The sequence below is a fragment of the Trichomycterus rosablanca genome, chromosome 22 (assembly GCF_030014385.1).
Source record: "Trichomycterus rosablanca isolate fTriRos1 chromosome 22, fTriRos1.hap1, whole genome shotgun sequence".
In the NCBI taxonomy this organism is placed as follows: domain Eukaryota; kingdom Metazoa; phylum Chordata; class Actinopteri; order Siluriformes; family Trichomycteridae; genus Trichomycterus; species Trichomycterus rosablanca.
In genome coordinates this window covers 10,970,925-10,998,687 of record NC_086009.1, presented here as the reverse complement: position 1 = coordinate 10,998,687, position 27,763 = coordinate 10,970,925, and the positions used below count along the sequence as shown (strand labels likewise).

The window sequence follows — 27,763 nt, the reverse complement described above, 5'->3', positions numbered from 1 at the left end:
TGACCCAGTCGTTTAGCCATCACAATTTGGCCATTGTCAAATTTGCTCAAATCCTTACACTTGCCCCTTTTTTCTGCTAACACATCAACGTTGAGGATAAAATGTTCACTTGCTGCCTAATATATCCCACCACTAACAGGTGCCGTGATGAAGAGATAATCAGTGTTATCACTTCACCTGACAGTGGTCAAAATGTTATGCCTAATCGGTGTATGTGTGTGTGTGTGTGTGTGTGTGTTTCCAGCTATAAATTCAGTTTCAAATGACCAATTTCAAACTTAATTACATGTTCTGCCCGCTGTGCCAGTTGCAACAATATTTGTTTCCAGAGCCCGTTACCTCTATGTTCCTCTGAAGTGCACATGCAATTTTCTATGGCCAAACTATCATCTCAATTTTATGTTTATTAATATTTCTTATGGATCAACACAGGAATGTAAGTTTGGTCTTACTTTGACGAATGAAAGCACTTATATCTGCAATAAACCAGCTTGTTTGTATTTGTTCATTATATTACAGGTTTATATATACTTTTTTTATATTAATACTAATAACAATTAATATTAATATACTAATACAATGGGCAGTCATTGAAGCAAGAGAAAAGGGTCAACAAGAAAAGCGTACAAAAGTTAAAGGTCCTGCTGGTACTGTCCTGGTACCAGATAACACTGGGCTCCTTTAGATGTCCTATTTTATCAGTGGGTCAGAGCTGTTTTAACAGCATATTAGATGAGTGTTCCTAGTGTTTTGACTCATGAGTGTTTATTTCATTCAAGCAAAGGGGAAAAATATAGAATTTAGTCATGTTGAATACAGATGGCATGCATATCTTTATAGACAGAGTCAGAATCCTTAGATCCTTATATTCGTTTTTTTACAACGAATCTTTATTTAAAAAAACTGGAAAGTACTGTACCGTGACAAATATTATTTTCTAAGCAAACCACACGCAGCATATTGTGTCTGGCCTGTCAGGAAGTCTCATATCGTATGACATAACAGCATGCTTTTACAAACCAGTGAGCGGATGTCCTCCCTGGCGGTAACACTAATATACTGTATAATACTAAACCTACTATATGCATACAATACAAACCCCATTTCAAGAAAAGTTGGGACATTTTGTACAATTAAATAATAACATATTATTTATTGATTGATTGATTTATTGATAAGCATAAATTTACTTGTTGGTGAGCCGTTTGCCTTCTGATTTTGACGATTAAAACGGAATCGCAAACTGTCGGTGCACGGTGCCGTGCGCACTGCTTCTCGTGAGTGCACGTGGTCTCAGGAGCCCCTGATATAGTGAAACTGTGCAGGACAGTAGGACTGAAGCTGAAAATCACTTTTAAATAGGCTACAGCTTTCAACCAGTAATACCAAAAATAGCCTGTAGATGACACACTATAGTCGTCTTTAAAAACAAGCAAACGGGTTCAATTATGCCACCAAAGTTAAATACGTACAATACTATATATAGTTTAATATATACTATATATTATATATAATAATTGTAACAGTATAAAATGAAATAAAGATAACAATATTAAAATGTAGATTAACTGTACTGTATTGTGTAATAAAACTGCTGCTATTCCTTTTCACCACACTTAAAAGACGTTTTGGCACCGATGATACCAAGCGATTTAGTGTTTCAGCTTTTATTTTGTTCCATTCTTCCTGCAAACACGTCTTAAGATGTGCAACAGTACGAGGTCATTGTCGCATTTTTCCTTTCGAAATTCTCTATTGGGGACAGGTCAGGACTGCAGGCAGGCCAGTCCAGTACCCTTTTCTGCATTAATGCTGCCATCACAGAAGTGTTCATGACCTTTGCCAAGGGCACTGACATGACCCCATAACATGACAGACCCTGACTTTTGGACTTGTAGCTGATAACCTGTTGATGCATGCTCAATAATCCAGGTACACAAATCCACAAAGTTGAATCAGTTCATCTGGACACAAGTTTGTTGTAGAGATACGTTTCGTCACTCAATCCGAATGACTTCTTCAGTCTGAGCTGGTGTTGAATACCCCAACCTTATATGCAGTTGATTTGCATAACGACTGATCACTGCCCATTGCATAACAATGGAACTGGTGATCAGGTCCATATGAAATTCACAATGACCATTAATTACAATGGTCATGTGTGTCTTTCACACATGATTGGGGTAAAGCTCCAATTACGGCATTGTAAAATGGTGAGAGATGTACTCTCAGGCCCCCTCCCTGGTTCAGAGATGGTCGTTCCCTCTTCACATAGATGGCCTCTTTGACTCCACGTTCAAACCAGCGTTCCTCCTTGTCAAGGATCTGCACATCTTCACAGCACAGCTTTACCCCAATCATGTGTGAAAGACACACATGACCATTGTAATTAATGGTCATTGTGAATTTCATATGGACCTGATCACCAGTTCCATTGTCACGTAAGATGGCTGACTACAGGAACCACCTGCGATTTAACATCAGATGCAGACAGAGCAGGATCACACCTAAGAGCCTGCAACTCAGATCTTCTTTCAAAGGTCACCGAGCTAGCAAGATCATTCCGAAGGCACAGAACCAGCTATTGAATGAACGGGTGAGACAAACTAACTTCACAATCGATGTCTTAAAAACTAGAGAGGAGCAGATTGTACAAAGACTTACATCACGTCTAGATGAGCCCACTCTCCAACAGGTGATTAACTTCACGCAGAAGGCTCGTTTAGGACAACATGAAAAGTCAAAAACCAGGCAGCAAAAAAAGTTTGACTTGCTTGCTGCAGGACAGAAACACCAACAGACCATGGATGGCCGAAAGAGGAATGAAGGGCAAACACACGCTGGTGATGTGGACAAGTGGGTGAAGAACTTGTCGGACAGACAACTCACACAAGCGGAGAAAGACATCTTGGCTAAGGGGTTGAATTTCGATGTTACACCAAAGCAAGTCCCACTAGTGGAACTGATCACAGCCACAGAATCAGCAATCCGCAACAACAACATCTCCGACCTGGAAGCGGAACAGTTGCGGATGAAAGTGTCAGCTTGCCTGAGTAATGCAAAGCCACCGCCATCCAACATCAGCAGACACGAGAGGTATGCACTTACTACACTTAGTAAGGACAATAACATCATCATACTTCCTGCTGACAAAGGTAGATGTACTGTTCTATTAAACCAGATAGACTATCATGAGAAAGTGATGTTGTTACTTAGTGACACTAACACTTATGAGCTGCTGAAACGAGATCCAGGTAGTAGCTACAAGAAAAGGTGATAGATTGTCTGAAAGTTTTAGAACAGAACAATGCTATTGACAGGGCTTTGTACTACAAATTATATCCGGGGGAGGCTACACCTAGTCTGTATGGGTTACCTAAGATACACAAACAGGATGTACCTTTATGACCCATTGTTTGTATGATTAACTCTGTGACTTATAACATTTCTAAGTTTCTAGCATCGATTCTCAACCCGTTGGTAGGTAGCACGGAACACCACATTCAGAACACCATGGACTTTGTGGACAAGGTGAAGGGCGTCATCATTGAGACGGAGGAAACAATGGTCTCGTATGATGTTACATCCCTCTTCCGGTTGCTGAGGCAGTGGAGGTGGTCCGTAGGAAACTACAAGGCGACCCCACCCGGAGCACGAGGACCACCCTTACCACGGACCAGGTGTGCACACTTCTAGAACTGTGTCTTCAGTCCACCTACTTCTCATACAGAGGACAGTTCTACAAACAGAAACATGGGTGTGCTATGGGGTCCCCAGTCTCACCTATTGTTGCAAACCTGTACATGGAGGAAGTGGAAAAGAAGGCACTAAGGACCTACTCAGGGACACCACCAAGTCATTGGTTCAGATATGTGGACAACACCTGGGTTAAAATAAAATCAGAGGAAGTACCACATTTCACGGACCACATCAACTCGGTGGACAAACACATCAAGTTCACAAGGGAGGATGCAAGCGACAACGTTTTAGCCTTCTTAGACTATGAAATTGCTAGTAAAGATGGGGGACGGTTGAAAGTCAATGTTTACCGCAAACCAACGCACACGGACCAGTACTTAAGGTTTGACTCCCATCATCCTTTGGAGCACAAACTAGGAGTCATCAGGACGCTGCACCACCGGGCGAACAGCATCCCCACAGACACTACGGCCAAGGATAGAAAGAAATCTCATGTCAAGAAGGCCCTGGGTGAATGTGGTTATCCCAACTGGGCATTCGTAAAAGCGGGGAAAATGCCCAAACACAGCTCCAGTGGATCAAAGGGAGGAGAAGAACAACCGCGGTATAAGCGCAAACCAGTGGTGATTCCACTTCTGGACATGGTTAACATAAGGTGTCTTTTTTGCACAGTAAAGTTTTAAGTGGCATTTGTGCATTTAACTCCGTATTGTAGAGCTTGCCAAAGTAATCTCTTGCCCATGTGGTTATATCAGCTATTGTTGAGTGGCGGTTCTTGATGCAGTGGCACCTGAGGGATCAAAGAGTACGAGCGCTTCAGCTTAAGCTTGCGCCTTTGGCTTTTATGCACTGAAATTCCTCCTGATTCCTTGAAATGTTTAATGATATTATGCACTGTAGAGGGAGAAATATGCAAATCCCTTCCAGTCTTTTTTTGAGGTACATTGTTTTTAAACATTTCAATAATTTTCTCACACAAACTAAAGATCCTCTGGCCATCTTTGCTCATCAAAGACTCAGCCTTTCCTGGATGCTGCTTTTGTAACAAACCATGATTACAATCACCTGTTGACATCACCTGTTTAAAATCGCATCATTATGTAGTTTTTTCACCTCATTACTAGCCCAGAGTTGTCCCCGTCCCAGTAGTAGTAGAGAATGCACAAGATACAATCAGAATACAATTGTAAATGTGTGAAAAACTCCCCTAAATATACAGGTATTGAGAGTAAATTGAGAGTAACCAGACTCAGCACGGATCCCCATCCTCCTTGGGTGGCCCTGGAGAATAGTTTGAATGAATCGGATTTACATAAATCATTCATAAACAAAATTAAATTGAACTAGAAGTTATAACTTGCAAAAAAAATAATAATAATAATGTAAACAATTGGACTTCTTCATTATTCAGTCTAGTCTGTGATAAAGTCCGTAATGAGCTCTTAGTTTGTAGAGCTAAATCACAAACACGCCAGGGCTTGAAGGTCTCTTACATTAAACAGTGGCTTCTAGTCTTGCCCTATACACAAACTAAGATTTCCCCAGATTCAAGGAATCTTTTCACAATATTATGCATGGTAGATGGTGAAAGACCTACATCATGTGTGATCTTGCATTAAGAAATGTTCTTTTTGAACTGATTGACAGTTCTCTCACAAAGTTTGCCATAAAATGGTGAGCCACCACTCCCCTTTGGTTGCAAAAACTTTTGGGGGGGTCTCCTTTTTCACCCAATCATGTTACCCCTATCTTTTACTAACTCACTGCTTATTGTGGAATGTTTTAAAACTGTGTAACTTAAATATTCTAGAAGCACTGCTCTTTTTATATCTGCGTCCCAACTTTTCTTTGCGTTGCAGTTACCAAATTAAAAGCTGAAAATTAACAGCAGTTTCCCTTTAGTGAAAAAAATGCAAGTGTATTTAAAATATACAGAGATATTATATCTATAAATATACTATATCTGTAAATATATACTATAAATTAACTAGCATTTGTCTGTACTTATTTCAAACATGTTAAAATGTATTAGTCATGCTTTAATCAGATGATTGCAAGTACACTTTTTAAACTTAAAAAATTATAAAAAGTTATAAAAAGTTTTAATAAATACATTACCATTAAGTATACTTTTAGTTAAAATTAAGTTTCATTTAATTTAATATACTTCTCTAATACTACTGTAGTATATTTTATGTTAAACAATTGCTATAGTAATTCACTTAAAACACACTTTTAACATGTTACATACAAAGGTTTGAATACGTGTATTTTTTAGAAAGTGACTTAATGGTACAACAGTAAAACGTTTTTACAATTTTTGTTTTATTAAAATATAATAATTTTAAATATATTTCAGTGTTATTTAATTCTAATTTGGAAAATAATTAGTCCTATTAAAGAACATTTTCAGGTACACTACATAAATATTTATTTGGTGTACTTTACAGAGCTTAAATAGTAACTTGTGTAAACTGCATTAGATAAATGCAGTTTTAGATAAACTTTTTATATTTTTGTACAATTAAAATGTAATAAGTACAAAATAATTTGTTCCATTTTAGCACTTTTTATGTGCACTGATCATTTGTGTGACAACAAGTACATTATAGTGCACTGTGGCATATTAAGGATTACTTAGGTCTACTTTTTTTCACCAGGGTCTTTGAACTATTGTCAGTTAAATAAATGTTTAAGAGAATTACTAAATCATTACATTTTTTACATTTACATTTTCACTTGTCCACTGTGCCACCCAGAGAATGATGTGTACATATATAGGCAGTCAATTAGAAGTTGGAAGGACTTTCAGCCATGTCCTTTCTTCTAAACCTAAGTTATTCTATAACTCAATTTTTTCACAACTCACAACTTACATTTAATCCATTTCCCTTTATAGTATGTCGATTAAGACCACTACTATATTTTAAGAATGTGAAATGTCAAAATAATACTGGAGACAATTATTTATTTTAGCTTTTTCTTTTTTCATCACACACAGACATTTGCATACATATGTTTAGTATTTGTTAGAATTCCATTTAAATCTTTTAATTTGGGTCAGATGTTTTAGGTAGCCATACACAAGCTTCTCACAATAACTTGCTGCATTTTTGGGCCATTCCTCCTGACAGAACTGGTGTAACTAGGTCCGTTGTGTACACACAAGGTATGCTTGTGGTCATGGTCCATTTGCAAGACCCATTTGCACCAAAGCTCTAACTTCCTGGCTTATGTCTTGAGATGCTGCTTTAAAAATCTCAGCAAGTTCATCTCTAGGAAAAAGAACAAATTTTCATCCGACTCGATGACTGTGTGGGTCTGTGGTGTTTAAACTTGCATATTATCGCTTTAACAAATGAAGGTGGTCCCTTCAAGCATTTGGAAATTGCTCCCAAGATGTGCTAGACTTCCACAGTTCTTTTCTGATGGCTGATTGCTTTTAATTTTCTCATGATGTCAAACAAAGTGGCAAGCAGGTTTGGAAGATTATGCTTTAAATACTGCTACAGATACACCTTCAATTGACTAAACTTATGTCAATGAACCTATCAGAAACTTCTAAAGCCATTACATTTTGATCTGGAATTTTTCAAGCTACTGTATTTTAAGGCACAGTCAACTTAGTTTGTGTTAACCTTTGACCTACTGTAATTTTAGTATAGGGAATTATAAGTAAATTAATTTTGTTTGTAAACATTTGTTGGAAAAGTTGCCTTTGTCATGTACAAAGTAGATCTTCTAAACAACTTGCTAAAACTAATTTGTCAAACAAACTATAGTTTGTTTTAGGGTTTGTAAACTTGACATACTGTAAAAATGACTTCTGCTGTATGTATACAGTATGTGCATGGCAAATGAGGCCTGGCATTGTCTTTCTAAAATAACCATGAACTTGCCAGGAAAAGAGGTTGTCTAAATGGCAGCACGTCTCTCTAAAATGCCAATATACATTCTCTGTCAGTGGTACCTGTACACATCATAAAAATAATTTGTGCCAATGGTCCTTTTTGTCTTTGGCATTTAGAACTTGTCCATTTCTCCTAAAAACAAATTGAATGGCACACATTTCCACTGTCTTTAGGACCATTTAAGATAAGCTCTTAGGATGAGCTATCTCTTTGCATTATAGAGTTTCAAGTTGCATTTATTATTTCTGCGGAAAATTGTGACAACAGTTCTCTCAAGATAATGTAGCTAAATTTATCACAGTGGTATGACTTCTTATTCATTGCTGTCTGAGGGCTCAAAGGTCATGCACATTCAACAGTCACTTCTGGCTCTAAATCTTTTCATAATATTATGTAATGTACAGTAGATTGTAGAGATGCAAATTTTGCCCATGTTTAAACCAATAACTGACAGTAATTAGCTGACATTTTAGTTGACAAAGTCAATAACTCTTTAATAATCTTCAATCTTTGCAATTTAATAAAAAACAGCTTAACATAGTGAACATAACCAACTGGTGCAAATTGTGCCAGTTTCTTTTAACCGATAACTGACTGTCTTTATCTGATGGTCATAGTCACACATGTTTTATTTAAAATAAATATATACAGAGAGAGCAAAACTAGTTTAGCATTCAGAATGTGCATATAAACAGAGTCATTTTTGTACATATTAAATAGTTCAAGCGCTAACTAAACATGCCAATCAAGACTATACTGTATTAAGACTATATTAAATCAAGACTATCATACTGAGAAAACTAGTGCAATTTTTGATGCAGTGTTGTACCTATAAATTGGAGTATGATAGAAACAATTCCCATACAAAAACAAACAAAAACATTACACACAAAAAAGTGTTGAGTTTAACATGCAGTCTGATTCTATACAGACTTAAACAGGCTTTACTATTGGTGATTGAAATGTAAAATTAAATGTAATTGGAATTGAAATGTAATTGAAATGAAATTTACCACTTTGCAATGTTGCCATTCCATGTCACAACACTTATAAGACATTATGGCACAGACATTACTAGCCCTAAATTACCCCTTTCCCAACATATTTTGGAATGTGTTGTAGGCCTGAAATGCAGGAATAGCTTATATTAACAAATAAAATAAAGTTAACCAGACAAAACATGAAATATGTTGGGTTCATAGGGTTGACAGAGGTGTGGGGGTGCTTCTTTCATTTAACACTACACATTTCAACACAATATGAATAGGCAGGTATGAATTATTTATTCACTCAGATTTATATTTGTTTAAATGTTGGAAAACAGTTATTATATTATTATATATTATGTTATTTTAGAATATCTGAGGGTGCCCTGACGGTTCCCCTCTGGTGAAAATGTATGTTTTTCGTATAATTTGTACTCAAAATTGGGCCGCATTGAAAAGAGCAGTAATCGCACGCATGCGCATTACGCATTAATGGTGGGCATGCGCAGCGTAATCGGGTAGGGGACGCGGATCGGGTAATCATAGTGGATGTTGAATAGTGTGCGGATTCGGGATGGTACTCGTCAAAGAATAGTGAGTCACTATAGTAAACTGTTTTATAAAATTATTAATTGTTTACATTTGATAAAAATTGTAACTGTTTTATTTAAATGTTAACGTTGTATAAGAATGACAGTGAGTCAGTTATTGGGGAAACGTGTATCCTGGGCTAGCGTCCGTTATTTAGCCCGGGTGCTAAACCTAAAACAGCGTTAGTCAATGCACAAGTGTAATCTAAGTACAAATAAACAGCTTGCTTAAACAAATCGTTTGGTACTACCGATCTTATATTCGAATAGTATTGTCTCATCCATATTATTCAGCATTGTAGCATAGCGTCGGAGGCGCTAGGGTGTTTTTTTGTCCCCCCTCCCCATTGAGACAAGTCCCGCCTTTAGTGGGAAGATTGGTGAACTGACTTTAGCAGTCAGACGATTAATCATTTTGCAACTGTCGGATAGGTTGTGATTGAGAACCGTCTGCCAATCCTGGAAAAGGAGGCGGGATTAGGCGGTATTATTCGCTGTGTGTGAGAAAGAGTGTGTCAGAGAGAACGTAAATACAGATATACATACATTCATATACTATTAATTTCAAGGTGTAAAAGTCTATTAACTGCAAATTATCTTTTTATGTCTCTTCCAGTCATTTGGTGTTGCCCTGTTCGGTAGAAGAGGTAAGTCAACATTCAGCATTAAACTGCAAGAACATTGTGTTCCACAGTGAGCTTATTGCCAAGATGTAATATTGCTTTTGGGGAACGTATACTCAGAAAGTTCACTTTTTTATAATCAAATAATTACATTGTTAAGTCAAAGTAAGTAAAAAGCTTTGTCGTTTTTACTAGTATTTCAGTCAATTAACACAAAAGATTAGGCTATGGACCTTTCTGGATGCCGTCTAATAGGATCATGGTTTTTCCATCTCTGTAACAAGTGTAATAAGCAGAAAGATTTCAGACAAATCTATTGCATAATGTGTAGTTACATTATTAATTGAGATAAATAATTGAGAGGCTAGGTTTGGTAAATTATTAACTGCAATGAATAAACGGCCACCTCCACATTTATTGCCACCCCTGTTAAATATGAGAAAAGAGTTCAGTTACATTTTGTTAATAAGAATTTCTAGGGGTGCCAATAATTGTGGCACATGTGGTTTTGTTAAAAATAATATATTTTTTTATAAGGGATTTGTTTTCTCACAATAAATGTATTTCAGTTCGATTCAGTTTATTCATTGTAAGATTAAGCTAATTCACCAAATGGTGATTTTTTTTTTCATAACCATTTTTTACCCATCTTTACCAGGAGTGCCAATAATTGTGGAGGGGACTGTACATTTAATCTTGTGCATGTGGTCTAAAAGATTAAAAAGTGTAGAAATGTACAAAATTTAAAAAATAATGATCAAGTTCTGTTTTTGAAACAGTAGTAGGAGTAACGGCCCATTTAATACAGTATTATGTTCATATGTCATCATTCAATTTTCAGTATGCACTAAAATGTGCATTATAAAACGGATAGTTCCGGTCCTAAAATCTGATTGGCTGAGCCGCGTTCGAAGCCGTTGTAAAATCCCCGATAAACACACACCTAGCACCACCTCACATCATTCCATATTAATATGCCACTGAATACAAAAGTTAATGTTATTTTCGCCCTCATGTTTCCTAGCAACACTGTTAATCGAACTATTTTGCGTTGCGGAAGAACGCTTTATTGTAAGTTTATACACAATAAATACATTTATGAATTAAACATTGTTGTATTTATTATATTTTATGTTGACCGCCGTTTTATAAAAGCAATAAGCCACTCGAGACCGTGCATTACTGTTATGATTTTAGCACGGGGAAAGAAGTTTTAGGCACTCCGTTTCGCGTCGTGCCAAAAACGTCATCCCCGTGCTAAAATCACAGTAATGCACGGCCTCTCGTGGCTTATTGCTTTATTATTTGCCATATGCAATTTGTTCACTGTAGAGGATGTTTAAACTATGGACAAAAAAAATTACAGAAATTATTTAAAAATTGTTATTGTTAAATTGTTATATTATTATATTATACTGTATATATTATTTCATTTATTATATATATATACAGTGTATCACAAAAGTGAGTACACCCCTCACATTTCTGCAAATATTTCATTATATCTTTTCATGGGACAACACTATAGACATGAAACTTGGATATAACTTAGAGTAGTCAGTGTACAGCTTGTATAGCAGTGTAGATTTACTGTCTTCTGAAAATAACTCAACACACAGCCATTAATGTCTAAATGGCTGGCAACATAAGTGAGTACACCCCACAGTGAACATGTCCAAATTGTGCCCAAATGTGTCGTTGTCCCTCCCTGGTGTCATGTGTCAAGGTCCCAGGTGTAAATGGGGAGCAGGGCTGTTAAATTTGGTGTTTTGGGTACAATTCTCTCATACTGGCCACTGGATATTCAACATGGCACCCCTTGGCAACTCTCTAAGGATGTGAGAAATAGAATTGTTGCTCTCCACAAAGATGGCCTGGGCTATAAGAAGATTGCTAACACCCTGAAACTGAGCTACAGCATGGTGGCCAAGGTCATACAGCGGTTTTCCAGGACAGTTTCCACTCGGAACAGGCTTCGCCAGGGTCGACCAAAGAAGTTGAGTCCACATGTTCGGCATCATATCCAGAGGTTGGCTTTAAAAAATAGACACATGAGTGCTGCCAGCATTGCTGCAGAGGTTGAAGACGTGGGAGGTCAGCATGTCAGTGCTCAGACCATACGCCGCACACTGCATCAACTCGGTCTGCATGGTCGTCATCCCAGAAGGAAGCTGACGCACAAGAAAGCCCGCAAACAGTTTGCTGAAGACAAGCAGTCCAAGAACATGGATTACTGGAATGCCCTGTGGTCTGACGAGACCAAGATAAACTTGTTTGGCTCAGATGGTGTCCAGCATGTGTGGCGGCGCCCTGGTGAGAAGTACCAAGACAACTGTGTCTTGCCTACAGTCAAGCATGGTGGTGGTAGCATCATGGTCTTGGGCTGCATGAGTGCTGCCGGCACTGGGGAGCTGCAGTTCATTGAGGGAAACATGAATTCCAACATGTACTGGGACATTCTGAAACAGAGCATGATCCCCTCCCTTCCATCAGGATAACGACCCCAAACACAACCTCCAAGATGACAACTGCCTTGCTGAGGAAGCTGAAGGTAAAGGTGATGGACTAAACCCAATTGAGCATCTGTGGCGCATCCTCAAGTGGAAGGTGGAGCAGTTCAAGGTGTCTAACATCCACCAGCTCCGTGATGTCATCATGGAGGAGTGGAAGAGGATTCCAGTAGCAACCTGTGCAGCTCTGGTGAATTCCATGCCCAGGAGGGTTAAGGCAGTGCTGGATAATAATGGTGGTCACACAAAATATTGACACTTTGGGCACAATTTGGACATGTTCACTGTGGGGTGTACTCACTTATGTTGCCAGCCATTTAGACATTAATGGCTGTGTGTTGAGTTATTTTCAGAAGACAGTAAATCTACACTGCTATACAAGTTGTACACTGACTACTCTAAGTTATATCCAAGTTTTATTTCTATAGTGTTGTCCCATGAAAAGATATAATAAAATATTTGCAGAAATGTGAGGGGTGTACTCACTTTTGTGATACACTGTATATACAGGGGTTGGACAAAATAACTGAAACACCGGTCATTTTAGTGTGGGAGGTTTCATGGCTAAATTGGACCAGTCTGGTGGCCAATCTTCATTAATTGCACATTGCACCAGTAAGAGCAGAGTGTGAAGGTTCAATTAGCAGGGTAAGAGCACAGTTTTGCTCAAAATATTGCAATGCACACAACATTATGGGTGACATACCAGAGTTCAAAAGAGGACAAATTGTTGGTGCACGTCTTGCTGGCGCATCTGTGACCAAGACAGCAAGTCTTTGTGATGTATCAAGAGCCACGGTATCCAGGGTAATGTCAGCATACCACCAAGAAGGACAAACCACATCCAACAGGATTAACTGTGGACGCAAGAGGAAGCTGTCTGAAAGGGATGTTCGGGTGCTAACCCGGATTGTATCCAAAAAACATAAAACCACGGCTGCCCAAATCACGGCAGAATTAAATGTGCACCTCAACTCTCCTGTTTCCACCAGAACTGTCCGTCAGGAGCTCCACAGGGTCAATATACACGGCCGGGCTGCTATAGCCAAACCTTTGGTCACTCGTGCCAATGCCAAACGTCGGTTTCAATGGTGCAAGGAGCGCAAATCTTGGGCTGTGGACAATGTGAAACATGTATTGTTCTCTGATGAGTCCACCTTTACTGTTTTCCCCACATCCGGGAGAGTTACGGTGTGGAGAAGCCCCAAAGAAACGTACCACCCAGACTGTTGCATGCCCAGAGTGAAGCATGGGGGTGGATCAGTGATGGTTTGGGCTGCCATATCATGGCATTCCCTTGGCCCAATACTTGTGCTAGATGGGCGCGTCACTGCCAAGGACTACCGAACCATTCTGGAGGACCATGTGCATCCAATGGCGGTGCCGTGTATCAGGATGACAATGCACCAATACACACAGCAAGACTGGTGAAAGATTGGTTTGATGAACATGAAAGTGAAGTTGAACATCTCCCATGGCCTGCACAGTCACCAGATCTAAATATTATTGAGCCACTTTGGGGTGTTTTGGAGAAGCGAGTCAGGAAACGTTTTCCTCCACCAGCATCACGTAGTGACCTGGCCACTATCCTGCAAGAAGAATGGCTTAAAATCCCTCTGACCACTGTGCAGGACTTGTATATGTCATTTCCAAGACGAATTGACGCTGTATTGGCCGCAAAAGGAGGCCCTACACCATACTAATAAATTATTGTGGTCTAAAACCAGGTGTTTCAGTTATTTTGTCCAACCCCTGTATATACAGTATATATACAGTACAGGCCAAAAGTTTGGACACACCTTCTCATTCAATGCGTTTTCTGTATTTTCATGACTATTTACATTGTAGATTCTCACTGAAGGCATCAAAACTATGAATGAACACATGTGGAGTTATGTACTTAACAAAAAAAGGTGAAATAACTGAAAACATGTTTTATATTCTAGTTTCTTCAAAATAGCCACCCTTTGCTCTGATTACTGCTTTGCACACTCTTGGCATTCTCTCAATGAGCTTCAAGAGGTAGTCACCTGAAATGGTTTTCCAACAGTCTTGAAGGAGTTCCCAGAGGTGTTTAGCACTTGTTGGCCCCTTTGCCTTCACTCTGCGGTCCAGCTCACCCCAAACCATCTCGATTGGGTTCAGGTCCGGTGACTGTGGAGGCCAAGTCATCTGCCGCAGGACTCCATCACTCTCCTTCTTGGTCAAATAGCCCTTACACAGCCTGGAGGTGTGTTTGCGGTCATTGTCCTGTTGAAAAATAAATGATGGTCCAACTAAACGCAAACCAGATGGGATGGCATGTCGCTGCAGGATGCTGTGGTAGCCATGCTGGTTCAGTGTGCCTTCAATTTTGAATAAATCCCCAACAGTGTCACCAGCAAAACACCCCCACACCATCACAGCTCCTCCTCCATGCTTCACAGTGGGAACCAGGCATGTGGAATCCATCCGTTCACCTTTTCTGCGTCTCACAAAGACACGGCGGTTGGAACCAAAGATCTCAAATTTGGACTCATCAGACCAAAGCACAGATTTCCACTGGTCTAATGTCCATTCCTTGTGTTTTTTGGCCCAAACAAATCTCTTCTGCTTGTTGCCTCTCCTTAGCAGTGGTTTCCTAGCAGCTATTTGACCATGAAGGCCTGATTTGCGCAGTCTCCTCTTAACAGTTGTTCTAGAGATGGGTCTGCTGCTAGAACTCTGTGTGGCATTCAACTGGTCTGTGATCTGAGCTGCTGTTAACTTGCGATTTCTGAGGCTGGTGACTCGGATGAACTTGTCCTGAGAAGCAGAGGTGACTCTTGGTCTTCCTTTCCTGGGTCGGTCCTCGTGTGTGCCAGTTTCGCTGTAGCGCTTGATGGTTTTTGTGACTCCACTTGGGGACACATTTAAAGTTTTTGCAATTTTCCGGACTGACTGACCTTCATTTCTTAAAGTAATGATGGCCACTCGTTTTTCTTTAGTTAGCTGATTGGTTCTTGCCATAATATGAATTTTAACAGTTGTCCAATAGGGCTGTCGGCTGTGTAGCAACCTGTCTTCTGCACAACACAACTGATGGTCCCAACCCCATTGATAAAGCAAGAAATTCCACTAATTAACCCTGATAAGGCACACCTGAAAACCATTTCAGGTGACTACCTCTTGAAGCTCATTGAGAGAATGCCAAGAGTGTGCAAAGCAGTAATCAGAGCAAAGGGTGGCTATTTTGAAGAAACTAGAATATAAAACATGTTTTCAGTTATTTCACCTTTTTTTGTTAAGTACATAACTCCACATGTGTTCATTCATAGTTTTGATGCCTTCAGTGAGAATCTACAATGTAAATAGTCATGAAAATACAGAAAACGCATTGAATGAGAAGGTGTGTCCAAACTTTTGGCCTGTACTGTATATATATATATATACAGTGTATCACAAAAGTGAGTACACCCCTCACATTTCTGCAGATATTTAAGTATATCTTTTCATGGGACAACACTGACAAAATGATACTTTGACACAATGAAAAGTAGTCTGTGTGCAGCTTATATAACAGTGTAAATTTATTCTTCCCTCAAAATAACTCAATATACAGCCATTAATGTCTAAACCACCAGCAACAAAAGTGAGTACACCCCTTAGTGAAAGTTCCTGAAGTGTCAATATTTTGTGTGGCCACCATTATTTCCCAGAACTGCCTTAACTCTCCTGGGCATGGAGTTTACCAGAGCTTCACAGGTTGCCACTGGAATGCTTTTCCACTCCTCCATGATGACATCACGGAGCTGGCGGATATTCGAGACTTTGCGCTCCTCCACCTTCCGCTTGAGGATGCCCCAAAGATGTTCTATTGGGTTTAGGTCTGGAGACATGCTTGGCCAGTCCATCACCTTTACCCTCAGCCTCTTCAATAAAGCAGTGGTCGTCTTAGAGGTGTGTTTGGGGTCATTATCATGCTGAAACACTGCCCTGCGACCCAGTTTCCGGAGGGAGGGGATCATGCTCTGCTTCAGTATTTCACAGTACATATTGGAGTTCATGTGTCCCTCAATGAAATGTAACTCCCCAACACCTGCTGCACTCATGCAGCCCCAGACCATGGCATTCCCACCACCATGCTTGACTGTAGGCATGACACACTTATCTTTGTACTCCTCACCTGATTGCCGCCACACATGCTTGAGACCATCTGAACCAAACAAATTAATCTTGGTCTCATCAGACCATAGGACATGGTTCCAGTAATCCATGTCCTTTGTTGACATGTCTTCAGCAAACTGTTTGCGGGCTTTCTTGTGTAGAGACTTCAGAAGAGGCTTCCTTCTGGGGTGACAGCCATGCAGACCAATTTGATGTAGTGTGCGGCGTATGGTCTGAGCACTGACAGGCTGACCCCCCACCTTTTCAATCTCTGCAGCAATGCTGACAGCACTCCTGCGCCTATCTTTCAAAGACAGCAGTTGGTTGTGACGCTGAGCATGTGCACTCAGCTTCTTTGGACGACCAACGCGAGGTCTGTTCTGAGTGGACCCTGCTCTTTTAAAACGCTGAATGATCTTGGCCACTGTGCTGCAGCTCAGTTTCAGGGTGTTGGCAATCTTCTTGTAGCCTTGGCCATCTTCATGTAGCGCAACAATTCGTCTTTTAAGATCCTCAGAGAGTTCTTTGCCATGAGATGCCATGTTGGAACTTTCAGTGACCAGTATGAGAGAGTGTGAGAGCTGTACTACTAAATTGAACACACCTGCTCCCTATGCACACCTGAGACCTAGTAACACTAACAAATCACATGACATTTTGGAGGGAAAATGACAAGCAGTGCTCAATTTGGACATTTAGGGGTGTAGTCTCTTAGGGGTGTACTCACTTTTGTTGCCGGTGGTTTAGACATTAATGGCTGTATATTGAGTTATTTTGAGGGAAGAATAAATTTACACTGTTATATAAGCTGCACACAGACTACTTTTCATTGTGTCAAAGTGTCATTTTGTCAGTGTTGTCCCATGAAAAGATATACTTAAATATCTGCAGAAATGTGAGGGGTGTACTCACTTTTGTGATACACTGTATATATATATATATATATATATATACAGTCGAATCCGGTTAATCGGACCACATCGGGACGCGATCGTTTTGGTCCTAATAACCGGCTGGTCCGATTACACGAACATGCCCTATGTTACAAGACGGGACGTGCTATAATTTATGTAACATATTAAATGTTTATTAAACCTTTATTGTGCGATATACTGTACACGTATAGCGAACGTACAAAGAAGAACTACTGTTGCTTACGAACTTTGTTCATTGAAAAATAAATTTGCAAATAAAGTTTTTCGAAACGATCTACAACACAATGTATAGGTACTCAGCATGCGAAGCATAATAAAAAAAAAAGTTCTTACTAAAGATGCAGATGGATCCAATAACCACGCTGCTGGCTACTGGGTGCTTCGTTGTGGGAAAGAAAGTGGTGGGCGTGTTCACCTCCCGCTGGTTTTGCTCTTGTCAACACAACTTTTCGGATTTCCTGACCTTTGATAAAAGCATAAATTCTCCCGGGGAGCCCAGGAATCCTCCCATATCTCGCTGACCCACTTTGCATCCGCTCTAAGTGGCGACTTGTGGCTTCTTTTTCTTATTCGCTCTCACGTTCTTTGGTCCGATTAAACGGAATTTTGGTCCAAATAAGCGAATAACATTACACGTACATAATAGGATTTGTTTCGGTACTTTAGGATTCGGTCCGAATAAGCGGCTGGTCCGATTAACCGGTGGTCCAATTAACCGGATTCGACTGTGTATATATACAGTATATATATATATATATATATAAACTTCAGAGGGCAAATTTATTTGTACAAAGTACATGAAACAGTGGTTTTTGCGTTACTTAACAACCACAAAAAATGCAGGTATGGCATAAATTTTAAGATACTGGGACCCAGGCATACTGTACGCAGTCTTCAAATACCCACGGGCCTAGAGGCTGTCATGCAGGCTCTTGTTCCCACTTTCAAACAAACCTAAGTGCAGAGCTTTAAGGTGCCATTTTTTGGGCTTAATTCTTACACATACATAATTAATCCAAGTTCAAATCACTGAGTTAAAGAACATGTGCATAAGTCATTAACATATCTTTCTAATTTACCAATATACGCTTCCACATCAATGGTCTCTTCACACATATACAAGTCACCCATGTCGTGGTCACTGAGGCACCACCTTACCATGACTGATGTTGGGTTTTGCACTTACTGATAACAGTCTGGATTGTCCTTTTTATCTTTGGCACAGAGAACTCGATGTCCATTTTTCTGAAAGCAAGATGAACCGTGGTTGCTTTTCTTGATGCACTGTTAGGTGTTCAGTGACAGTGGTTTTCTGAAGTACTCCCAAGGCCTTGTGGCTATATTTATTAGAGTAGTCTGACAGTTCCTTATGCAATGCTGTCTGAGAGCTCAAAAGTCACACACATTCAACAGTGGTTTCCGACTTTGTCCTACACAGACCGAAATCTCTCTAGATTCTCAGAATTTTTTCACTGTATTTAGTAATTCAGTCATTAAGAGATAAGAAGGTATCTCAAAAGTAGTGGAATTGATAGCAGGAACATGCAGAAGACTTGGGGTTCACTACGCAAAACTGGTAAATTCATACCTGTATGGACCTTGTTTTTTTGCAAAGGTGCACACATGCTAGAAGAACCTTACCAAAACTGTTGCCACAAAGTTGAAAACATTTATTTTATACACCTGTTACCCATAAGTGTGGCTAAAATGAATTTTAGTATGTCCACCTATCTTATGGCTATGAAATGTATTTTATTGTATTATGTTGCCCTTCCTATAAGTTGTCTGTGCGATCTTATTCAGTACCAGGTTGGCCAGTTGTACTCAGTTGCAGAGGCCAGTAAGAACAACACAGGAGGGGGAGAAGGTATTGAAGTACTCCGAAATGAACCGTATGAAAAAGAAGGGGAGAAGGGCCAGTACACCCATAAAATCTATCACATACACAGGTAACATTTGTCACAGTCCTATTAAGCCCTTTTGTTAACTATCCAATAGTCTAAAGATTAAAGTCCATTGGACTGTCCACTACCTCTTAGTGGAACTGCAACCCTGACCAGGATAATGAAAATAAGTGTTTTAATCTGTTGATGCATGCTCAATAATCCAGGTACACAAATCCACAAAGTTGAATCAGTTCCTCTGGACACAAGTTTGTTGTAGAGATACGTTTCACCACTCAATCCGAGTGACTTCTTCAGTCTGAGCTGGTGGTGGATACCCCAAGTCACTCGGATTGAGTGGCGAAATGTATCTCTACAACAAACTTGTGTCCAGAGGAACTGGTTCAACTTTGTGGATATGTGTTTTAATGTTTTTTGTTACTTTGTGAAACTTGTGATACTGTAATCCTAATCGCTATTTGTATATTAATACTGTATATATATTTCTCAGAATGTTCTTAGTACTGTACTTTTTAGAACTTACAGTTCTTACATTTATAAAGAATTATTCATGTGCAACCTAGATTAAATCGATTGCACTCTTATCTGTTTAAAATTGCTGTCAGTCTCTGTGATGTGCATATTATACTGAGACATATTTCCAGCCAAGATAAAATAAACATAAATGTTATTGTTCCCAAGGTGGTTTGATTTTGGTTTAAACAGAACAAACTGGCATATCTTTACATTTTGGTTGCTGACCCCTGGTCTAGTGTTAATTTAAAGCTGTGGATATTCAAGATGCCCACTACTACGAACATATAGGAAATTAAAAAATCTGATAACTGATAGCTGTTATCTATAGTTGTGTTGAGTTATTAACTGTTTCTTTTCTTGTAGCAAGGTGCCCAGCTTCATTCAGATGTTTGCCCCAGAGGGAGCCCTGGTCTTTCATGAGAAAGCTTGGAATGCATATCCCTATTGCCGCACCAGTCAGTATCTTATAACTTAATAAATGTATAAGGGGTGATTGCTGTTCATATTATCACTACACTTAGCATTATGTTAGTCCTATGTGTTATCATTATTTGCTTAAATTCCAATTTTAGTCTTTATAAAGCCTGGTTTAAAAATACAATTTAATCATGAACAATTGTTGTGTTTCAATGATAATGTCTCTCTAATTTAATAAAGACAAGCAAGGCGGAATGCAGTGATAATTAATTTTACCATGTATTTGAAATTGTATCAAACTCTCATGGCTTTTAAGAATCCTAAGCTTCTTAGAGTAATTGTAACAAACAAGTGTGATAAGCTGTTTATCCTGCTTGCCTTGTTTGTCTTGCTAAACATATTTACACAAGTGTGGAAATTAAATGAGGAATCTGGTTTGCGCAGTGTTTTAGCAGCAGCAGTTTTTTAGAGAAAGCCTTTAAATGTACAGATCATCATGCTATGCAGTATGTATTGCTTCATACCTTGAACAGACAGTAGAGTCATGGTTGCAGAGGCAATGAGGTGACTCCCCATTTGACCCTCCCTCTTCAGGCACAGCTAAACTGTGTCTTTTGTGTACCTGACCATGTTGAAGGCGCTGCTGCAACTCGAACTTGGGATGCATTAGACTTTACAACCCGAATTTACTCAACTCACTTGCGGCCTCTAATTATGTTGTTTGGCATGTGTCATTTATCTTTTGAGCTTTAGATTTTTTCCAGTTTCATATAAAATTTATTTGTAAAGTGACAAGCAGTGTGAAAATTAAATATTGTAGCATTAGCCAAATGCTTAAATTGGTATTATAAGTACACAGTATCTTTGATAAGCCTTTGAACTAATAAGCTTGGTGCTTTCAAAGACTACGAGGCCTTTATCGCCTGATTATTAAGGTTTTTTTGTTGTTGTTTGTTTACTGTAATAACATGGATATCAGAGGATGCAGCAAGATGGATTACATAGTTCTGTATGTACTCAAACCTTTATTCAGCCAACTATTTAAAAGATTATATTGCCTGCACATGTTCATGCCAGCTGAGTATTTGCTGAAATTAAAAAAGGCCTACATACATGATTTACTGTGAGATACTCACAATAAAAAGTTATCGTAACCGTATAAAACTTACAGTAACGGTATTTCTGACATAGCTCACCTGTTTACTTAGATGTAAAGACTGGTGGATGAAAAGAATGGGCTCTGTGTAATGTGCCCTGTTAATATGCCCCTTCTAGTAAAAAGGAAATATTTCCTTTATTTTAATTGAGCTGAGAAGAGGAAGTATCTAAAACCTGTGATCTGCTACTAGATTATGTTGATACTTCTGTTATTTTAACATGTGTTTTCCTTTTTTCCCTCCTCTGTTTTTTGGCTGCACTATTACTGCTATAGTTGTTACAGTAAGTATCATTTTTCATTAATATTTTATAATTAAATCTTGTCATCATTAAGCCAGCAGAATAGATTTAAATTGAAATTTGTAAAATGTTTGAAATAAACTTTCAAATAAAAAAATTACAAAACATACTTTGTTGCTAATACAAACTGTATTTTCTTTTTCAGAATGAGTACATGAAAGATGACTTCTTCATTAAAATTGAGACTTGGCACAAACCTGATCTGGAAACAACCGATAATGTGAGATAACAAATTAAGTTACTTTTTTGGGGGGAAAAAAAGTCGTCATAAGATAAAGTCTCGTCCTTACAAATTGTGATCTGTTTCTTCTTATTTTCAGCCTCATAACCTCCCCTCAGAGGAATGGGAAGAGACAGAGGTTGTGCCAATTGATATTGCTGATCGCTCACAGGTGGATGATGTGGTAAGTTTTTATAGTTCAAACATAGTTCAAACTATCTGCAATGAAGTCAAAGTAAATGTAAAAAACTGTCCCAACTTTTTTTGATTTGTTTTTAAATTTTTGGAACTAAGGGAAAATAGTCACTGGGTTTTGCACCAGCCTAGAGCTCAGGGTGCGTATGGTGGTTTTGAAATGGTATGTCCATGGTCAGATGTACACACACTTTTTGTCGTATAGTGTAGAAGTTAATCACATGATAGTGCTTTATTGTTGTATGCATGCCAAATCCTTAATAATGATTTAAAAAAAAATAATGTCATGCTTGAAATAAATGTCTTTTTAGGACTATAAAGCAGAGGAGGATCCTGCTCTCTTTCACTCTGAGAAGACCGGGAGGGGGCCACTGGGTCCAGGATGGAAGGTGGTTCTTACTCACAGGAATGCATTATTATACAAACACATAACACAAGGACTTAAATATCCTATGCATTACCTTGTTGTTTACTTTATAGAAAGAGCTTCATAACAGTAACTGTCCATATATGACAGCGTACAAGCTGGTGACGGTTCATTTCCGCTGGTGGGGTTTGCAGGGCCGTGTGGAGAACTTCATTCATAAAGTAAGAACTTGTGTTTGACTACTTCAGTACTTGATATGTGAGGCCTGATAGGTGCGACTGTTTGGTCAAATTAATGGTATTGGTTCATGTAATTTCCGAAAGAACAGCAGACACTAACAACAATTATGGGACACACAGTCATTTTATTTGTGATTTCATTTTGCTTTGTTAAAACCCTTTTTGTAAAAGTACTTTTTTTTGAGCAGCAGGAGAAGAGGCTCTTCACTAATTTTCACAGGCAGCTGTTCTGTTGGCTGGATCGCTGGGTGGACCTCAGCATGGACGACATCCGCAGGATGGAGGAGGAGACACAACGGGAACTGGACCAGGTAGCACATAAACCAATAAGAGCATTTACAATGTTATGTACTATGCTTTAAAGCTTGAATCTATGATCTTCTTCAAACTAATGCTTTAATGCTGGTCTTGTAGGCATACTGTACTTATGGACAAATAATTAATAGCCGATGACCCTACAATGTAATTATAAAAAAAAAATGTAATGTAATACTATGCAAGAACCACCTTAGAAGCAATTCTGTAATTTGGTAGATTTGTATTTGCAAGTTAAAAGAGTCATAATTTGAAGTGCAGTGAATTCAGAAAGTATTTAGATTATGCAGTGTAAATTGTGGGCCCTTATAGACCCAGATTTGTACCTTTCTGTACTTTGTCCCATCAAATTGTAACAGATGTACTTCTAGTTGACACATCTCAAGGATAATTTAAGCATACAGGATGCACCTGACAAGAATTTAGAGTACCACAGCAAATACTTTCTGTAATTTGGTAGATTTGTACTTGCAAGTTAATAGAATCATAGAATGAAATTTGAAGTGCAGTGAATTCAGAAAATATTTAGATTATGCAGTGTAAATTGTGGACCCTTATAGACCCAGATTTGTACCTTTCTGTACTTTGTCCCATCAAATTGTAACAGTTGTACTTCTAGTTGACACATCTCAAGGATAATTTAAGCATACAGGATGCACCTGACCAGAATTTAGAGTGCCACAGCAAATACCTTTGAGAATAAGAAATGTCAGTTGTTAATTACTTAATTTAAACTCTAAAAAACATGTTTTAACTTTGTCATTATTGGTGATCAAATGTAGGTTAAGTGGTCACAGGTTTATCCATTTAGAATTTAATCCATAGAACATAGCGGGCAAAAAGTTAAGGGGTCTGAATACTTTCTGAATCCACTGTATATAGGAGCCAGCATTAAAAAGTCTTAATAACTGCTGACACCCAGAATGATGTTTGGGAAGGTTGGGTAAATTGGTTTTGCTTTAGAAATACTTTATAATGATATTTTATAAACTCTGTTTTAAATAATGGTAAACATGAACAGTTTTAGAGTAAACACATCATACATTTAATGTACTTTTAGCCATCTTATTTAAAAATCTGTTCTAAATTATTCTTAAATGCAAGTATTCTAAAGTACACTGGGGTAATATCAAACTATGATTCAACCAAAATCATATCTCTGCATTCAGCAATCATAACAGCCATCCTTCAGATATAGTTTGGATTTGTAAAAATAATTGAATATTGTTTTTATGAACTAATTATTTGGATGGAAAAACAAATTATTTGGATAACAGATTTAAATGTACATATGAGCTGTGTAAGCGCTTGTTTTTCTTTACAGATGCGTAGCCAGGGATCGGTGAGAGGAATGAAAGCAGGTGAAGACTAAAGTAAAAACATGCAAGGGATGGAAAGACAACTGGGGCTACTTTTTATTTTACCACCTTGAGTCCTTACTTGGCCCTTCAGAATGTGCCACTTAACCAAGCCCCACCGAAAACGTCATGTTTTATCCAGGAAGTACCCATTATCATGTGCGAAAGTGTCTGTGTGTGTGTGAATATTTGTGGCAGTTGCAGTTTGACTCATCAGACCTCATTATTTGCTGCCAAATTTTTTTGACTTTACTTAAAATGTGTTAAGTAATGTCAACATTTCTTTTTATAATTAAGTATTATAACTGTCTAATGGTTTTTGACATTTTTGCAACCATCAGCTTTTTCACTGAGTGTGCCAGTGGGACCTTAAGGGCCCACCAAGTTTTACAAAACGGTTTGGGGACACATTTTACTAAACATGTATTTCAGACATAAACAACAAAGTGATTTTCTTCTTATTGCAATTACATTAAAGTCTGTTTCCAAAATGTTCACTGGAAACATAGCACACTACAAGAGATGGACATTTGTTATAAAACATTGAGCATCATTAAAACAATGTTTTCAGAATGCTCGTTTTCCTCGAATGAAACTTGAAGCTAGATGATAAAGCTTCTGTTTGGTTTTAATATATTTTTCTGCACTGAAGGCTTGATTCAGTGTGCCTGTCCTAGTTGCAGGATGAAAGGAACTGTGTGTAGGTGAGAATCTTTTTAACTTGAGTGTGAGATCCAATAAGCCTTTCTCACTTTTGACTGACATGTGGCATGCCATGACTCACCACTGGGCTATGGTGACTCAGAACTTTTGGAGCCATTTTACAGTAATATAACAACAAAATAAAACAAGCTTAACTGACTTTTCAGCTGTCTGTGTTTTTAGAGTCCTAAGTTGTTGTTTTTTCTTAAATTCCTCTATGATTATTACAATTCATATTTACAAGATCATTTATGAAAAACAATGATGTTAATTAAATTAAATGGATTAGTGAACACCACCATGTGCTTTAAGCCTCCTGCACTATGTGACTTTGAAGTAGTCAATGTTTGTCTAGCATATAACAGTCCATAGTGTACACTGTACATCCAGTCACAGATATGACAACTCAAAATGTCACTGTTGAAATTGTTTAACATATAAGAGATGATCATAGGAGATGGAGAAAGCAGAAAAGGTCAGCAGTGTGTACCAACGAGTAATTGAACAATATACACAACTATACGTATCAATAACTAAAAGTATAGTGGCTATTATAGAGGGTTCTCGAGGGCTGTATTTCAAATCACACAATTTGCTCTAAAACAGTAAATGCGCTATTAATGAACAATTTACAACATAGTAAATACACTGCCTGGCCAAAAAAAAGGTCACACACTCTAAATATTTAATTGGACCGCCTTTAGCTTTGATTACGGCACGCATTCACTGTGGCATCGTTTCCACAAGCTTCTGCAATGTCACAACATTTATTTCTGTCCAGAGTTGCATTAATTTTTCCCCATGATCTTGTATTGATGATGGGAGATTTAGACCACTGCGCAAAGTCTTCAGCACATCCCAAAGATTCTCAATGGGGTTCAGGTCTGGACTCTGTGGTGGCCAATCCATGTGTCAAAATGATGTCTCATGCTCCCTGAACCACTCTTTTACAATTTGAGCCCGAAGAATCCTGGCATTGTCATCTTGGAATATGCCCGTGCCATCAGGGAAGAACAAATCCATTGATGGAATAACCTGGTCGTTCAGTATATTCAAGTAGTCAGCTGACCTCATTCTTTGGGCACATAATGTTGCTGAACCTAGACCTGACCAACTGCAGCAACCCCAGATCATAGCACTGCCCCCACAGGCTTGTACGGTAGGCACTAGGCATGATGGGTGCATCACTTCAGCCGCCTCTCTTCTTACCCTGATGCGCCCATCACTCTGCAACAGGGTAAATATGGACTCATCAGACCACATGACCTTCTTCCATTGCTCCAGAGTCCAATCTTTATGCTCCCTAGCAAATTGAAGCCGTACTGACAAGTGGTTTTCTTAAGGCTACACAGCTGTTTAGTCCCAATCCCTCGAGTTCACTTCGCATTGTGCGTGTGGAAATGCTCTTACTTTCACTATTAAACATATCCCTGAGTTCTACTGTAGTTTTTCTATTTGATTTCACCAAACGTTTAAGTGATCGCCGATCACGATCATTCAAGATTTTTTTCCAACCACATTCCTTCCTCGAAGATGATGTTTCCCCTCTGTCCTTCCACTTTTTAATAATTGCGTTGGACAGTTCTTAACCCGATTTCAGCAATCTCCTTAGATGTTTTCTCTGCTTGATGCATGCCAATAATTTGACCTCTCAAACAGATTAACATCTTTTCCACTACCACAGGATGTGTCTCTCGACATGGTTGTTTAACAAATGAGAAGCTACTCACTGCATCAGTTAGGGTTAAATAACTTGTTGCCAGCTGAAACAATCACCCATGCAATAATTATCCAATGGGAGGCTCTTACCTATTTGCTTAGTTAAATCCAGGTGGTGACCTTTTTTTTGGTCAGGGAGTGTATATTTAAACCCAGTTTCCAAGGCCCTGGAGTTGTTTATCACTTAAGCAACTTGCTGTGCCACAATTTGTTTATGCATTTTTGGGATTATAAATTTTATAACACACTTGGTAGTAAGGTGAAGAAAATGCAGTGGACAGGCTTAGGGCAAAACGCACCTAGAAGCTATTCAATCACTGGAAGGTCATTAGGGATGTAATAAAACCCATGCATACATGTAAAGGACATACCAAACTCCATCAGTATGTAGCCTACCATAATAGACTGCTGTGTGACCGGTATGCCCCCTTTTTGACATTTATTGGCTACTGTTTTGGGTAAACATGTTCTCATGTGCCAAAAACATGTAAGTTAATTGACTGCTTTTAAATTGGTCCCTGGTTGCAACCCATTTCTTTAATGTCGTCGCCATGTTCCGTGCACCATATGGCAAAAAAAAAAAAAAAGTGTAAACATAACTATGAGCTAGGTAGACATACCATTTCAACATCTTCAGCAACTATGGACAATTATAATTATTATAATTATAGTGTTGGCCCCCCCCCTGTGGATATTACAGCCTACTTTTTTCTGAGAAGACCCAGCATTTGAAGTGTGTAAAGGGAAGAGCATCTGTGAGGTCAGGCATTGATGCTGGACAAAAAGGTTTGGATTTTACATGTTCTTCCTGTGTCTGCATGGGGTTTCCTCCAGATGGTCCGGTTTCTTTTTAAAGAGCTTTTAAATCTGCCCTAAAAGAGTAGGTGTGTGTGAATTAGTGTGTGTCTGTCCTTTGAGGGTCTGGCGACCTGTCCAGGGTGTTTTTTGCTTACACCTAATTAATCAGACCCACT

General features: G+C 38.7%; 1 protein-coding gene and 1 pseudogene across 1 annotated transcript; both read left to right on the top strand.

The window, feature by feature from the left end:
- Nucleotides 1-2,446: 2,446 nt before the first annotated feature.
- Nucleotides 2,447-27,763, top strand: part of LOC134300319 (uncharacterized) — a 28,504-nt pseudogene continuing 3,187 nt past the window's right edge.
- Nucleotides 9,105-25,230, top strand: pitpnbl (phosphatidylinositol transfer protein, beta, like). The gene is made up of 11 exons (XM_063018518.1): nt 9,105-9,190; nt 9,803-9,833; nt 19,183-19,328; nt 20,163-20,254; nt 21,649-21,656; nt 21,820-21,894; nt 21,995-22,078; nt 22,401-22,478; nt 22,570-22,677; nt 22,884-23,006; nt 24,335-25,230. Exons 1-11 carry the CDS (start codon nt 9,171-9,173, stop codon nt 24,380-24,382), a joined length of 813 nt encoding a protein of 270 aa, XP_062874588.1. The 5' UTR covers nt 9,105-9,170; the 3' UTR covers nt 24,383-25,230.

Coding starts and splice junctions, on each gene's coding strand:
- pitpnbl (XM_063018518.1), top strand. CDS start 9,171: ATGGTACTCGTCAAAGAATA. Junction 21,895..21,994: donor ATCTGGAAACAACCGATAAT/GTGAGATAACAA, acceptor TCTTATTTTCAG/CCTCATAACCTCCCCTCAGA. Junction 22,079..22,400: donor GCTCACAGGTGGATGATGTG/GTAAGTTTTTAT, acceptor ATGTCTTTTTAG/GACTATAAAGCAGAGGAGGA.